Source organism: Marmota monax, unplaced genomic scaffold, assembly GCF_021218885.2.
Source record: "Marmota monax isolate L192 unplaced genomic scaffold, Marmota_monax_Labrador192_F-V1.1 WCK01_AAM20220418_F8-fsc00021, whole genome shotgun sequence".
Lineage (NCBI taxonomy): Eukaryota > Metazoa > Chordata > Mammalia > Rodentia > Sciuridae > Marmota > Marmota monax.
In genome coordinates, this window is record NW_026695228.1 from 26,681,145 (window position 1) to 26,696,223 (window position 15,079).

Here is a 15,079-nt window from a genome sequence, read left to right on the forward strand (position 1 = left end):
CCCTTTTTACACCGGGGTAAACTGAGGCTCAGAGCAAGAAAGTTCACCCAAGTCCACTCAACCATTCTCTGAAGGCTGGAATTGGTGGTGTCACTCCTGACCCCCAACCCAATGCCCTTTTCCCATATCTGCCTCCTTTTGAAACTCTCTAGGGACAATGTCTGTGCCTCCTCTTTGCTTCTTGCATAAGTTCAGATCCCCTGGAAACTTCTACCTAGTTTTCCAGCTTTGCTTCTCTCCCCTAGATCCAGGATGGCCCCCACTCCTCTGGGATTCTGCTGCCACAATCAGCAGGCGAACTCTTTGTCCTTTACATGAACTCCCTGGCTTAGTTCAAGAACTACACATCTAGCCAGTAGCCACTGGCCAAGTGTGATTACTTCATATAAAGGAAACATAAAATTCCCTCAGTTGTAGGCACATTTCCAGTGCCCAACAGTCACATGTGACTAGTGGCTGAGTTGGATAACTCAGATATAGAACATTATCATCCGAGAAAAGTTTGATTGGACAGTCTCATTCCAGGGAACCCCTCCCCACAAGTCTGGGAGTGTGGTCTGCATTTGTGTGTTTATGTGTGTGCTAGAGATTTAACCCAGGGGCTTAAGAATGCTAAGCACATGCTCTGTCACTGAGCTTCATCCCTAGCCCCTCTATTTTACAGTAGACCACTGAAGGTTGGAAAGATCACCCCCATTGCTGGGACAAAAACCTGAGTCTTGGTGGCTAGTGACAATTTAGGTAGGTCAAGCAGGTCAATCTTTCTATCCACCTTTCCTTAGACCCAGGCATGATGCCCTCATTCTCAGAACATTCACATTACACACATCTAGTGATTGATTGTATCTAAGCACTTAAACACTATGCTGCACATGAGTATCTTGGTTTATTAAAGCCCAGAGGCAGGGCTGGGGTGGATCACTCAGATATAGAACTGAAAGACCAAAAAAAAAAAAAAAAAAAAAAATCCAGAGACAAGTCAGTATAACACTGACCACAAAACCACATCACAAACATTCTACCCTCCATATCTTTATCTATACCTGCAAATATTGTTCATTAGTATGTAACCAACACCAGGGCCCTTTTGTTGATACCAGGGGTTTGTTAGCCTAATAAAAGTTGGAAAAATGAGATTTGAAGCCAGGTGTGGTGGCACATACTTGTAATCCCAGTGGCTAGGAGGCCGAGACAGGAGGATCATGAGTTCAAAAGCCAGTCTCAGCAACAGTGAGGTGCTAAGCAACTCGAGAGACCCTGCCTCTAAATAAAATACAAAATAGGGCTGGGAATGTGGCTCATTGGTTGAGTGCCCCTGAGTTCGGCCCCCAATACCTCCCTTGCCCAAAAATGAGCTTTGATGGGTGGAATTAATGGTACAGTTGCCCCCTGGTAACCATAGGCAATTGCTTCCAGGACCCTGATGGACACCAAAATCTGCAGATACTCAAGACTCTTATGTAAAATCACACACAGAGTATTTGCACACAATCTACACACGCCCTCCATAGACTCTGTCATCTGTCCATATCAACACCTACACAGCAAAGGCTGTGTACATAGCTGTTATTCTACATTGTTTGGAGAACAATGCCATAAAAACAAAGTCTATGCATATTCAGTACAGATTTTTGTTTCCCAGTACCGGAAGGACCCCAGTGGTGCTCTAACTCTGAGCTACACAGACATTTTTTTTTTTTAAGAGAGAGTGAGAGAGGGAGGGAGAGAGAGAGAGAATTTAAATATTCATTTTTTAGTTATCGGCGGACACAACATCTTTGTTTGTATGTGGTGCTGAGGATCAAACCCGGGGCCGCACGCACGCCAGGTGAGCGCGCTACCGCTTGAGCCACATCCCCAGCCCCTACCCAGACATTTTTGAGGCAGAATCTCACTCAGTTGCTCAGGCTGTTCTCGAACTTGTGATCCTTCTGCCTCAGCCTCCTGCATAGCTGAGATTACATCCATTTTTACTTTTGTGGTGCTGGGGATGGAACCCAAGTCATCGCATGTGCTAAGCAAGTGCTTTACCACTGAGGTCCCCCACTTTTTTTTTTTTTCACTGTGAAGGGAACCAACATTAAAATGGACAGGATGCTGGGACTTTCATAGGTATACATTCATTCATACTTATTCATCAAATTTATTAGCTCAGCAGAATCTGGCCTGAGATCTTTTCTTAGTAGCCAGTGGTGGGGTTGTCTCCTTAAGGTCCCCTTGGAATTTTAGGGATGACTGCTGGGTACCAGAAGAACCCAAGCACTGTGTTCTACTTGCTCTGAGTGAGAAAAGTGGGGCTTACCCAGTTCTGTTGACTTTTAATGACTTTGTGGTTGGTGGTGGCTGGGGTGTGGATCACAGTAGAGTGCTTGCCTTGCATGCACCAAGACGGGGTTGAATCCCAGCCCCAGGGCCAGGAAGACTTCTTAGTCTGAACTTGTGTTGTCTGGGGCCAACCTGGCTGAGTTCTATGCACAGTTCCATCCATTCACAATGTTCCACCTGCTCAGGGAGGGGTGGGAATAGGACCCACCATCTCCGCAAACCAAGGGAGGCATGTCAACAAAGATGGGGAATGAAGCCACATCAGCCAGGAACATTGATGAAAGTCTCAGTTTAATTGGTGACAAGATCGAATGATCGATCATCCATCAATGGGCTGACAGACTGATCATCAAAGGGGACAACACGCCAGCAGCTCACAGGGGCCCTGCACCCACCCTGGGGAGAGGATCCCTGACTGGGTTGGGGGTCTCTTGCCAGTCACCCCTGCTCCTGGGGAAGGGGCAGGGGGCAGGCTCTGCCCAGCCCTTGCCCCCTATGATGACACAACTTCCCATAAAACTGCAGAGTGCACCCTTGCCCGGGATTATGGTACAGTATGTATAATACAGCAGGGTGGGGACTTCTCCCTCGGGAGCCCCTGCCCCACCTTCCTGACTGGGTCAGCCAGGGAAGGGCGAGTTTATTTTCCCTTTTTGCCTTTGTAGAATAATTTACAAACCAACCTTACAGTATATACAAAAAAAAGAAAAGAAAGAAAAAAGGGGGGCGGGGAGGGGAGGGCCCATTCTGGTCACCGGCTGGGACAACCTACTTTCACTACAAAAATGAACCCTGTTAAGCATTATGGAGCAGGGGGAAATGGGTGGACAGACAGATGGAAGGCTGGAGAAGTGGGGGCTACAGTACCGTGTGCTCAGAACTGGGGGGACAGGCAATGAATGAGATAGGCCCCTGCCCCATCTGGCTGCAAAACCAGATTGAAGAACATAGAGGGGGAGGGGTGGGGTCCTTCCTTTCCAACAGTCCCCCATGGCTTGGAAAAAAAATGGCCTTGCATCTGTCTGTCATATTGCTCAGGGATTAGATAGGGGAAGAGGTCTGGCAAGGTAGGGGGACAAAGGAGAAAATCCTTTGGTGCCAGGGTGGGAAGGGTTGCCCAGGATGGGGGATGTGGGTATATACCATTATTGCTTCCTCCTAGGGCAAAAGGTGAGGGGCTCGAGTCAGAGTGTGGAAGTGGAAGGGGGTCAGGAGGACGCTGAGGGGGTGGAGTGTCTGTGGGCCTGGGATGGGGACTCTGGGCCTGGCCCCACCCCACCCACAGAGCAGGTAGGCGGGGAGCCACTGTGACCCTGTCTGCTATGGCCACAGGAATCATTAAGGCAGAAACAAGAGGAGAAGCAGCTGGAAGGAGGGTGTGTGTGTGTGTGTGTGTGTGTGCATGTGTGCGTGTGTCTTCAAGTCTCGGGCAGAGCTGGCGGTGTGGCAACACCACCCTATAGTCAGCAGCTATGCTGACCCCTCTGTGTGTGGCTGGACTTGTGCAGAATGAGTGGAAGACTTGCGATGGGGCAGTGAGTGGCTCCCACAGCGACACCCCTACCCCTGGCCCTGCCCAGAATGGCTATTCCCCGCTGGGTTCTAGAGACCCTCCAAAACTCCAAAGAAAAGCCCAGGAAGGGCCCGGTGCCTGTGCTTGGGTCTAAGTGGAGAAGCCCAAGGGGCCGGAAGACTGAGCCTGGGACTGGGGTGGGGTGGGAGGTGGGCAGGGGCTTGAAGGCGAAGGGAGAAACCAGGAATGGGGGCATCTACAGTTGCTGTGTTTCATCCTTTTTTTTTTTTCTTCTTTTTTTTGTTCTTTTTTCTAAAAATGTTACCATTAAAATTCAAAAAATAAAATCCCTTCTGGGACCTCAGCCCCTCGTTCCCCAGCCCCCATGTCCAAAAAAAGGCCCCATGGGTGGGGGCAGGGGGAAAGGGGAAAAAAAGAAAAGAGAAAACCCCCCACGTTTCTGTTTTCTTTTTTCTCAGGAGGGCCAAGAGTCTTTGAGGCATCCGAGGAGGTGGTTGCAGGAAGATGGGGGTGAGAGCGGACAGGGAGGGCCACAGGGTCAGGGGGCTGGGGCTCAGGTACGGTCTCCACCTGACCCCCACCCACCCAGAGCCGGGAGGATGGGGGGGTCCTCCCCTGGTGTCCCGGTACAGGCACAGCAGGGCCTCTTGGCAGCCTGATAGTCTCTTTGGGCCCCCACCTCGGCCGCCGGGGAGGGGAGGCCCGGGAGGCCCGGGGCCTCTTCTGGGGTCCTCAAGGCAGGCAGAAGGGGGCTTTTAAGAGACAGGGCAGAAGAGCTGCAGCAGCTTACAGCATCCATGGATTCCTCTCGGAACCCAGCTCCATCCTGAGTCACAGGTGCATCCCGCGCTGAGTCTGCGCCCTGCGTCAAACATGCTTCTACCACTGCCTCCAAGCGCGCCTCCTGTCCCTGGGCTGTGGATGACCCCTCAGCTGGGGATACAGCCTGGGCCACAGACAATCCCTGCATTTCCAATGCCTCCTCCTCCTCTTCCTCCTCCAGCGTCAGCTCAAACTGGAACTTATCCGGGGGGGCTGGATGGCCCAACCCTGCGGGCTCCTCCTCAGGTGGTGGTGACGGGCTCTGTCGAATGGCACTGTAGTACCAGTCCCGGTTGTCCTCCAATGTGTCCAGGATCTCCTGGGCATCTGGGTGGACGAGGTCTGCCCACGTCTCCCATAGTGGGTGCACAATGTAGTCAATGAAACCCACCTGGGGGAGGGAAGAGGTAGAAACAGGTGGCCCTTGCGGCAGATGGCACCACCGTGTGGTGAGAGCTAAGAAAATCAAAAACATTTGACCTAGCAATTTTGCTTCCCCAAACCCTTGCACAAGCAAGAAATTAAAACCACAGGAGATATAAACAGAAACTGGATATAAATGAAACACTTCCATATACACATCAATTGGGGGTTGAACCCAGGGGCGCTTATCCACTGAGACACATCCCCAGCCCTTTTTTGTATTTTATTTAGGGACAGGGTTTCCCTATCTCCCTGCCTCAGCCCTGAGCTATTGGGATTGTAGGCATGTGCCACCTTGCCTGGCTGGTATGTCTTTGAGAGAGAGATTAACAGATTGATTTTACACCACCAGGCCCATGGGGCGAGGCCTGGAGGCATTTTTGGTTGTTATATGTGGAGGGTGGGGTCGATGTGCTCTGGTAGAAACCAGGGATGCTACTAAATATCCCATGATGCCCAGGGCAGCCTCCACCACCAAGGATTGAGAAGCCCAGGTTGAAAAGGACAGACACACCAGCTGGGGTTTCGCCAAAGAGAGCAAAGTGAGAAATGCTCCCGTCACATATTGGCCGCGAGCCTTCACCAGTCCGTGTTCTGTCTCCCTCCACCACCAATCACCTCTAAACCCACTGAGACGGTACTGGTGGGGTTTCAGGGAAACTGAGGCAGAACCGGCATCAGGTCTGTATGCAAGAGTCAGGTAAGAAGCATGGCTGGGGCTGGGCTGGGGCTCAGCGGGAGAGCATTTGCCCAGCATGTGTGAGGCACTGGGTTCGATTCTCAGCACCACATATAAATAAATAAAGTTCCCTCAACAACTAAAAAAATATTAACATGAAAAGCAGGCGGACTGAGGTTCTGGCGGATGCTGTCAATCGGCTGGCAATGCCTGAGAGCATGCGACTGCAGGGGCTCAAGTTGCCCTGCAGCGGGGCAAACATGGCCCATTTCCCATCAAGGGAGAAAAGGAAAAGGAGAAATACTTGACGTCACGGCCTCCCTCCCGGATGTGAGAGCTTCAAGCCAAGAGCGGAGGGGGAGGCCTGGCCTGGCCCCTGTCCTCACTGCCCTCAGCACGCACCTGAGACTTCTCCACGGAGGCTGTGTGCTTGTCACACATGGGGCTGATCTCCATGCCCCGCTCGCGCTCGCGGTCACCCTGTTGGAAGAACTCGGCCATGATGCGGTCCGTCCACTGGCGGTACAGCTCCAGGGGCTTGGTGGGGTTGCTGAGGTCTGCACAGTGCACCATATTGCGAAGGACCTGCATGGGGGAGGGGACCCATTAGAGCCCCTGCCCCATGTCAGTCTGGAGAGGGGCCCTGGTGCAGGCACAGGGAGAAAAGGTGGGGAGAGGAGGAAGAGAAGAAGTGGAGGGAAGGGTGTGGGAGGGATGGAGAGAGGTGGGGAAGGAGTGGGGAGAGGGAAGGAGGAGACGGTGCAGGAGAGAGATGCAGGTGATGAGGAGAGAGGGGAGGAAAGGGGCCCGGGAAGGAGAGGCGGGGTTGGAAAAGAAAGATGGACAGAGAGAAAAAGAAACAGACGACGGGTGGCACAGGAGAAGGGGGCTGAGGCTAAGGCAGGGGCAGCTACCCAGACCTAAAGGGCTGGGGGAGTAGAAGGGTCCAGTCTCCTTGTAAGGTGGTTGTGGGGCACCTGGATGCGGTCGGCGTAGTTGTCCAGCAGGAGAACCCCCGAGCTGGTCACTTTCTTAGTTTCCACCATGGTTTTTAGATCAGCCAGGAGCGTCATGTGCTTGGACATGTCTGTGGCCAGCACCTGTGGGGCAAGGGGGCGTCACAGGGGCCGCCAACGCCCACCAGCTGCCCACTGGACCCGCCCAGGCCTTGGCCGTTTTCCCTCTGCAGAACCCTAAGGCTCAGACCAGGTTTCAGGAGGTTCGTCTGAGACTCAGACCCCTCCTCACCAGAGCCCACACCTCAAAGGCTTCCTTTCCCACTCTGTCCCCACACCCCGCCCTGCCCACCATGTCGATAACCATCTTGCGCAGGCTCTGCCGCTGGCGCTTGCTGAGGTTCTGGAAGATGTCACAGTTCTCCTCCTGTAGCAGCTTGAAGCCCACAGCCAGGTGGTGGTTCTCGAGCACCGACTCGTCATTGTACATGAGTGCCAGCTCCGAATCTGCAGCCAGGCCAGAGAGGTCAGCGAAGGGAACCATGGGTGCCACCCTGCCTTGTGCCCAGATGGCCCTGGGTCAGCTCAGTGGGCACTGCCTCCAGAGTGCCAGCCCAGCGCCCCCGTCTAGCCAGTTCCACTTCCATTTGGTCCCGTCCTGCTCCCAGCCCAGCTGTCTCCACCCCAGGAGGGCCACTCACTGGTGTTGATGAGGAACTGGTTGGAGACCCCAGGGTGGTCGACATCATGGATGGCAGCTGCAAACAGGGCTGCGAGAATCTCTAGGTCAGTGAACACCGCCTGGGGGCAGGGAGATGGGGGCAGAGGGACCGAGATTAGAATGAAGGGGATGAGCGACAGGAAAAGAAAGGGACAGGAGGTCAGAGGGAGATGGGAGTCAAGAAAGATGAGGGTCAGAGAGGAGGATGAGGGTTAGAGAGGAACAGAGTCAGAGAGAGACGAAGGTCAGGGGACAGAGTGGAAACAGTAACCAGGGCTGGGGCTCGAGTTCAGGTGGTAGGGTGCCTGCCTGGCGTGCGTAAGGCCCTGGCACCACTAAGAAAGAAATGAAAAACCAGAGGGAAACAGGGACCTGGGAGATGGGGGAGGTGGCAGGTTCTCACATCCAGGGCAGGCGTGGCCAGCAGCACGTGGGTGGACTGCAGCACGTCAGCTGCATGCAGGCTGTTGTGGTAGGCCACGTCGGCGTGGTAGTGGTCCTCCAGAGTCAGCATGTAGGTCACCATTGTGTCCACGGGGATGTGGAATTTCTTCAGCAGGTCCCGCTCCTGGGGGCGGGCAGGGGCAGGGCGATGACCCCTGCCGGCCCGGAGCACCTTATCTTGTGCCCCTCACAGCCCGGCCCACTCCCCACTGCCCCCATCACCTGGAATATCGTGTACATGATACAGCTGAGCGAGCGGCCTCCGGCATAGTCGGACACGCAAAAGATGTTCAGGCCCCACTTGCTCAAGTTCTCAAGTTCCTAGTGGAGATGGAGGTTGGCGGTCAGGAGCCTGCCAGGTCCAAGGCCCTGAGACCCTTTCCTAGGAACAATGAACCCTGGTCTAAAGGAAGCACCTTCCCTGTCACAGAGTGGCCAGGAACACAGAGTTTAACCCACCCACTGTTTCTGAAGTGCTTATTATCCACCAAACACCATCAGCAGTTGAGGGAACCGAGGCGTGACTTCTCTACGATCCTGTGGCTCACAGTGCCAAGGCCAAGATGATGGGAACCCAGCTCAGTCTCTAAGCTAAACTGCTCGGGAGTCCCCCACCTCGAGTTGGAGGAGGAAGGGACACTGGCTCATTTTCTGTCTACCCAGCCTCTAGAACAATCCTGATGCACAGTAGGTGCTCAAGAACCCCAAGGTGACTGAATGGTGAGCACACAGCACGCCAATGGCAGCCTCAAAGAGGGTCATGATAAACATCACCAGAGCGAGCCACTAAGGGTTCTGGAAGCGGCAGAAGCCAAAGCCAGTTCTTGCCTGTAGTAGACACACTTGGGGCCCTGTCCAGATCCATGCCACTGTCCCCCAGCTGCTAGGGAGTGTTGCTTGCTGTGTGGCTTAGGGTTGACCCTTTCTCTAGAAAACTGCTCTTGCCCCCAGGGAGGGGGTGATGCCATCCATCCCTGGAGGCAGCTCTTAGCCAACAGCTGATTCAGGGCTCTGAAGGCCCAGGGCACGGAGTCAGGGTGGGCTCAACTCCACCAAGCTGCCTCCTCAGAGCGCCCTGTGGACGGAGGCTGAGGCCACCTCTGCGCTCCTCCTTTCTGCCCTCTCCACCCTTTCTTGAGGTCATTCATCATCTCAGGCTCTGCTTCCAGGGACCCTGACTTAAGATATGACCCCACACGGAGTCCTTCTTTGGGCATCTAGAGGCCTCTGTCCCCACTGAGCCCCCACCCACTTGGGCCAGGAGGTCCTCTTGGTCAGTCTTCACCCCAAAGCGTGGGATGCTAGTGTTCGGACTCCTGCTGTGCATCAGCTTCTTCACGCCCGTGATCTGTGACATGGGCTGGAACTGTGGCCCCAGGGGCAGGGGCTGCTGGGAGGGTCTCTGTCGCGGCGCTTCCTGGGGTTCTCGCTCTTTCATTGTGGGTGACGGAATCTCCACTTCATTTTGTTTGTCTGCAGAAGATGGGGGACAGGCATGACCAGACCTCCTGGGGAGGCACCGCACCTCACCCCACCCCATGTCCTCAGAAGCCTCACCCAAAAGAGTAAAAGCCTTCTGGGTGTCAGGCTGATGGGCACTCGGGGGCTGAATACCAAAGGGGCTATAAGAATCCTTTTGGGAAGTGGTGGGCTGGGTCAGGGGCCCTGGCGCTGGCCAAGGGCTATGGGGTGTCCCCAACTCAATTGCTAGGTTTGGTCTCCAGGTAGTGTGAGAAGTCAGGAAGTGGGGTGAGTTCCCGAGGGAGAGCCACTGCCTGCTCTGGATACTCAGGGAAGCTTCTCAGCCAGGGAAGACACCCCCATGGTGGCTGAGCGCAGTGGTGGGAGGGGGCATCACTGGGAGGGAGGAGGGAAAGGGAATCTCTGGCTCCATGGTCCCCTTAGCAACCACCTGCCTGGGGGCCAGTCCCAGGGGACCTCCTAAGCTTTCAAAGCCTTCCAGAGCCTGGCCAGGGACACCTATTGTGACCTGAGACCTCCAGTCAATGACAGAACCTGACGGGGTCATCTGCATGCCAAGCTCCCATTGGCAGGATCCTCAGAACTCTGAGGCATGCCACACGCTCACTGGCAGACATTCCACAATTCTGAACCCTCTTTTTTGAGCTGGAGGTATCTTCTGAATTTGGAGTTGGGTGAAACATTGTGAGAATGAAATTATCCTGAGTGTGCAGGAATCTCCTTAGTTTGAGGGCCTTTGGGTTCAGAAGTCAGAAGGGGTTTGAGCTCCCCATGAGCTTAAGGGTTCCAATGAACCCTTATGTTTTTGTTTTTTTTTTAATATTTATTTTTCAGTTTTTGGTGGACACAACATCTTTATTTTATTTGTATGTGGTGCTGAGGACCGAACCTAGCACCCCGCGCATGCCAGGTGAGCGCGTTACTGCTTGAGTCACATCCGCAGCCCCAAACCCATAAGTTTGGGGATCCCTTACAGGTTTATTTTACCTCTGACCTACATTCCCAGACCTTCTTATTTTTATTTTTTATTTTGAGACAGGGCCTCACTAAATTGCTGAGGCTGGCCTTGAATTTATGAACCTCAGCCTTGAACTCAGGCCTCAGCCTCCCAAGTCACTGGGGTTACAGTGTGTGCCACCGTACCCAGCTCCTTACAGATCTTCTGAAGTTTGGAGATATAAGGTTTGGGAGGATCTACTGAATTTGGAAGGATGGCCAAATCAAATTGGAAGAATCTATTGAATTCAGAGGTTTTTCAGCTTGAAGATTTTTTTGGCGGGGGAGTACTTTTAGAGTTCTGAAGCTCAGAGGTTCCTTAAGTTTGAGAACTTACTGAGTTTGGGCAACTCTTGATTTTGGGGGGTCTTCTAAATTTGGGATGTTTAATCCAAGTTTGTAGGTTCTGTTGATTTTCCCCTCTTTTTTATTACTTTTTATTCCAATTTGTTATATATGATCTATTGACTTTTAAAGTTTAGAAATTCTATTTGAATTTGAGCAGGGGGCGTGAATATTCTCTTGGGGTTTAGAGTTTGAGAATTCCACTGGGTTCCACTGAGTTTGGAGGGGCTTAGAGATTTTTTGGTGCTGAGGATGAGACCTGGGGCTTTGCATATGCTGACCACTGAGCTATTCTCCTAGCCCCCCAAGATATTCTCATTTGTGGTTTCCACAGAAGTTGTGGTCCCACTAATTTATGGGCCTCATGAGTGTGGGAGCTCTTAAGCATAGTGACTTTGACCTTTGAGGAGTTAAGGGGCAGGGTCAACATCAACAGGGTTGGGCCAGCCCCTCCAGCCCAGATGTCCCCCCTGTTCCACATGCTGCCCTTCACTCACCCAGGAATGTGGTGGAAATGTACTCTGAGACCTGGTTTCCTGACCTGCTCATTTCTGACAGGTGTGTGAGTTCTCGGTTCAGCATCCTCTTGAACTAAGGTGAAGGAGCCAAGAAGGAAGGGGTGATAGGGTGTCATTGCTGCGGGTGCTGTGTGTGTGCCAGCCCTCCCACAAATTCCTGAAGACCCCAGGAGCCCCTCCTATTTCACGCCTCAGACCTCTACCAGGCTGCTAGAGGGGAGGGGGTCAGCCTTTCCTCTCCTCCCAGCTCTGAATGGGGGACCCAGGCCCAGGAGGGTGGTGCTGATATCAGCATAATCCTCTCTGCTTGAGGAAAGAGGGGCTCCCCTTCCAGTCCCCTCCCAAAGAGGAGCCAGAGGGGCACCTGTGGAAGGGAGGGGCTCCTGCCTAACAGGGAACCAATGGGGTACTAGGAGAATCCCGTCACCATGGTGATGGGAGTCTCCTTAGCAACTCCCTCTCCAACCAGCTGCTAGCAGGGGAAAGGGGGGCAAGCCAGAAGCCCCTTAACCCTTGCCTTCCCACAGACACCCCTGGCCCAGGTCTCGTCAGACACAGACCCCAGTTCTAATCCCTGTGGGATCCCTGTCCTCAGTCCCAGCCAAGACTGGAAGGAGGAACATAGTGCCCAGTCCTCAGGGAAGAGGTCTGGCCAGGGCATGGGAGAATGATTAGCTAAAGAAACCCCAGCTCGGTCACCCAGGGAAGAGGGAGAGGGGTTCCCATCATAGCCCTCTCCCCAACCCCAGAGAGGTGAAGAGATGCACAGCTAAATGCAGCATACCCAAAACGGGGCTTGGGGGCCCCACCTGGTCCCCCCATGCTACTTCACACAGGCCTCTGCTGTGACATTGTGCATGGAGGAGAAAGGGCATCGGCTCCCCGCCCCCAAGCTCTGCCAAAGCATCCCTGAATCAGGAGCAGACTCTGTCCAGCAAGGCAGGGGGAACGCCAGGCAGGAAGGGTGGCCAACACTGGGGCAGGGTGGTCACTTCTCCCAGTGCTGACCAGAGACCCCGGACACAATAACACACACGCGCGCAAGCACACACACAAATATCTCTCACAACTGCACAGCGTCCCAGACTGCCCCCGTCCTACACAGCGTCACAAAGCCCAGACAGGCAAATCAAGGGGCACATCCAATAAGGCAGTCAGTGATATTTGGGGTCACATGCCCTAGAAACATCAGGTAGCTATGGCTCACGAATATGGTCCAACACACGACATCACAGTCAGAGCCATGGGACTGCAGACAGGGAAACACCATGACCCAGGCAGGACACACACCACTGCAGACACATATACATCCAGATAATGCCACAGTCACACCCAGTGAGAGATCCGCTCTCCCAAGGGAGGCCACACACCCCCAGCCACCTGCCATCCACGCCCAGTCCTGGGTCACACTAGAGACAGTCACAAGCCTTCAGGTCTGGGCCACACATGTGCACAGCTGTACACACAGCCCATCCAGGGGGCCAGAGGGTCCAAGGTGGAAGGTCTCCTTCCCACCCTCCACCCTGCGTTCCCCTACCTGGTCCCACCAGCCCACCAGCCACGGCTTGGAGCAGGTCTCGCAGAAGAAATCAACCAGGGGCATCTTGGAGCCTGAGCCCCGCTCGGGGCTGCCGCACACAGAGGCTGAGCTTGGCGAGTCCTGGGCTGAACAGCCAAGGGGGGGGGGTGCTGGGCAGGGGGGGCAGTGGAAGAGGGAGCCGCGGAGGGGCCTGGGCCGGCCCAGCAGGGCTGGGGGCTCCCTTCCCCTCCGCGCTCCCTGTGGCAGCCCTGGTTACATGGTCTGCCTGCCACTGGCCCTGATGGGCCCCCCTGTGGCAGTGGCTGGAGGCAGCGGGGGGCCCCTGCCCATGGGGGGGTGCTGGGCCAGGGTCCCGGGAGGAGGCTGCGGAGGCTTGGGGCTCTGTGTGTGCACCGTGTGCGTGCGCTCACTGCAGCACTGGCAGGCTGCATGCGGAGTCAGGTGGTGCTGGGGGTGGGGGGGCGTTAAAGGGGCACCAGAGCCCACGGGCCTCAGCCAGGGCTTGGGGAGGGAAGCAGGACACAGCTCTTCCACGTACACACCCCGAGACAGAAACACACACCTGGACACACAGACACACAAATGCCCCGAGACACACCTTCCACAGACACTACCACACACCCCAGGCACTTGCCACATGGACACCCAAAGGCCCTCAGTCCTACACATACATGACACACATGTGCACGCAGAGGAGACAGTCAACTCTGACGCCCAACACGTTCATAGGTGTAGAACGGAGCACATGGACACACCCCTTCCAAGAACGGAGACTCACACTCAGGAGACACAACCCTAGGGACAGACACCCAGATACTAGATATACTTATAGCCACACACTCAACACACCCACAGACACACATTTCAACAAACATAAACAGCCATATGTCCTTGGACAAAATCATACCCTGACAAATCCATAAGGGGATGTTCACACTCTCACCCAGAGATGTCCAAATACACACACCCCTTCACGGAACATCCACATACCCCTACCCAGAGACACAGTCACATTCTCAGTTGCCTGACCCCCCCCTCAGGGACACAATCACCCTCACATTCACACTTTTCCAGACGAGCGTCCACCCACAGACATGTGCACTCCCCAGCGAACACCTGCCTGCACACTCACTTCCTGAAAGGCACCGCCCACGAGGGCTGCCACCACGCTGCAGCACTCCAGGAGGCATCATTCATACTGTCTGCTCTCTGAATGGCGCCCCCTGGGGATGTGCAGTGGGCACAGCTACAGGGAATGCTTGCCCCCTCCCCTGCAGCACTGCAAACACAGTCACACTTAGAGAGACAGCTTAACCAACGCATATCTGCATGGCCTAAGTGTCACACAGCCCCACATAATCACCCGTGCACACCCAGACACCCCTTAGAACAGACTCCAAACTTGGAGCCAACAAATCAACAACTACCCAGACCCTTATCCACACACACAGCTGCAGACAGTACAAGTATACAACACCCCCAAGACAGGTAAGTCACTACGGACAGATGTAAAACCAGACCCCCACACAAACACACCAGGTTCTGCCATCCCTGGGAAAAGTCAGAATCTACAGGAACTGCAGGCCTTCCAACTACCACCCAAGGGCTGACTCCACCTAAAGATGGGCCATCCCCTAAGTCCTTACCCAGCCCCGCCCTCACCTGCCTCGCCTAGAGGTTGAGCCCGCCCACTGACTCTACTAGAGGTTGGCCCCGCCCAAACATGAGTCCTTGGTCCCACTCCACAAACCCTACCAAGGAGTTGGCACCACCCCTGCCGTCCACGTTGCTGTTGGTACCACCCAGAGGCCCTGCCCACGGCTTGGCACTTGGGCCAATTCCACAGGCTTACATAGGTGTTGGCCCCGCCTACTTCCCCCATCAACTACCTGGCCCCACCTCAGACTCCACCCCCACCAGATCCACCCAGGGATTCGCCCCACCACACCAGCATCCCCTAATTGTGAGCCACACCCACCAGCCCCGCCCCGGCCACCAGCCCCGCCCCGGCCTCCAGCCCCGCCCCGGCCTCCAGCCCCCACCACCAACCCTGTGCGCCTACCTTGTGCGAAGCCATCTCGCTGACAGAGCGGTAGGTCTGCATGGTCTCCAGCTGCTCCAGGCACCAGTCCAGCTCCTCCAAAGTTTCCCGGGCCAACTGCTGACACGTCTCTTCTAAGAAGGGGCACCCAGGATGGTGACTGAGAGGTCCGCAGGCAGAGCCCCAGCCCACAGTGACAGGGGTTTGCCAGGTGGGTGGGGTGCCAGGGAAAGGGTGAGGCAGCCACCAGGGC

The 15,079-nt window shown here is 54.8% G+C and overlaps 1 protein-coding gene across 6 annotated transcripts in view; it reads right to left on the minus strand.

Moving 5' to 3' along the window:
• Positions 1 to 2,599: 2,599 nt before the first annotated feature.
• Pde4a (phosphodiesterase 4A) overlaps positions 2,600 to 15,079 on the minus strand; it is a 40,523-nt gene continuing 28,043 nt past the window's right edge. For 5 of the 6 annotated variants that reach the window (XM_058576504.1, XM_046436706.2, XM_046436708.1 and 2 more), the window contains 10 exons: positions 14,848 to 14,960; positions 11,225 to 11,318; positions 9,157 to 9,377; positions 8,127 to 8,225; positions 7,864 to 8,028; positions 7,441 to 7,540; positions 7,092 to 7,246; positions 6,761 to 6,883; positions 6,186 to 6,368; positions 2,600 to 5,072 (listed from right to left, as the gene is read on the minus strand). In XM_058576504.1, coding sequence (XP_058432487.1) covers positions 4,413 to 5,072; positions 6,186 to 6,368; positions 6,761 to 6,883; positions 7,092 to 7,246; positions 7,441 to 7,540; positions 7,864 to 8,028; positions 8,127 to 8,225; positions 9,157 to 9,377; positions 11,225 to 11,318; positions 14,848 to 14,960 — 1,913 coding nt within the window. In that variant the 3' untranslated portion in view covers positions 2,600 to 4,412. Of the gene's footprint in view, positions 5,073 to 6,185; positions 6,369 to 6,760; positions 6,884 to 7,091; positions 7,247 to 7,440; positions 7,541 to 7,863; positions 8,029 to 8,126; positions 8,226 to 9,156; positions 9,378 to 11,224; positions 11,319 to 12,782; positions 12,959 to 14,847; positions 14,961 to 15,079 lie in introns of those variants that run through there. The other variant, XM_058576502.1, reaches the window with a different exon arrangement.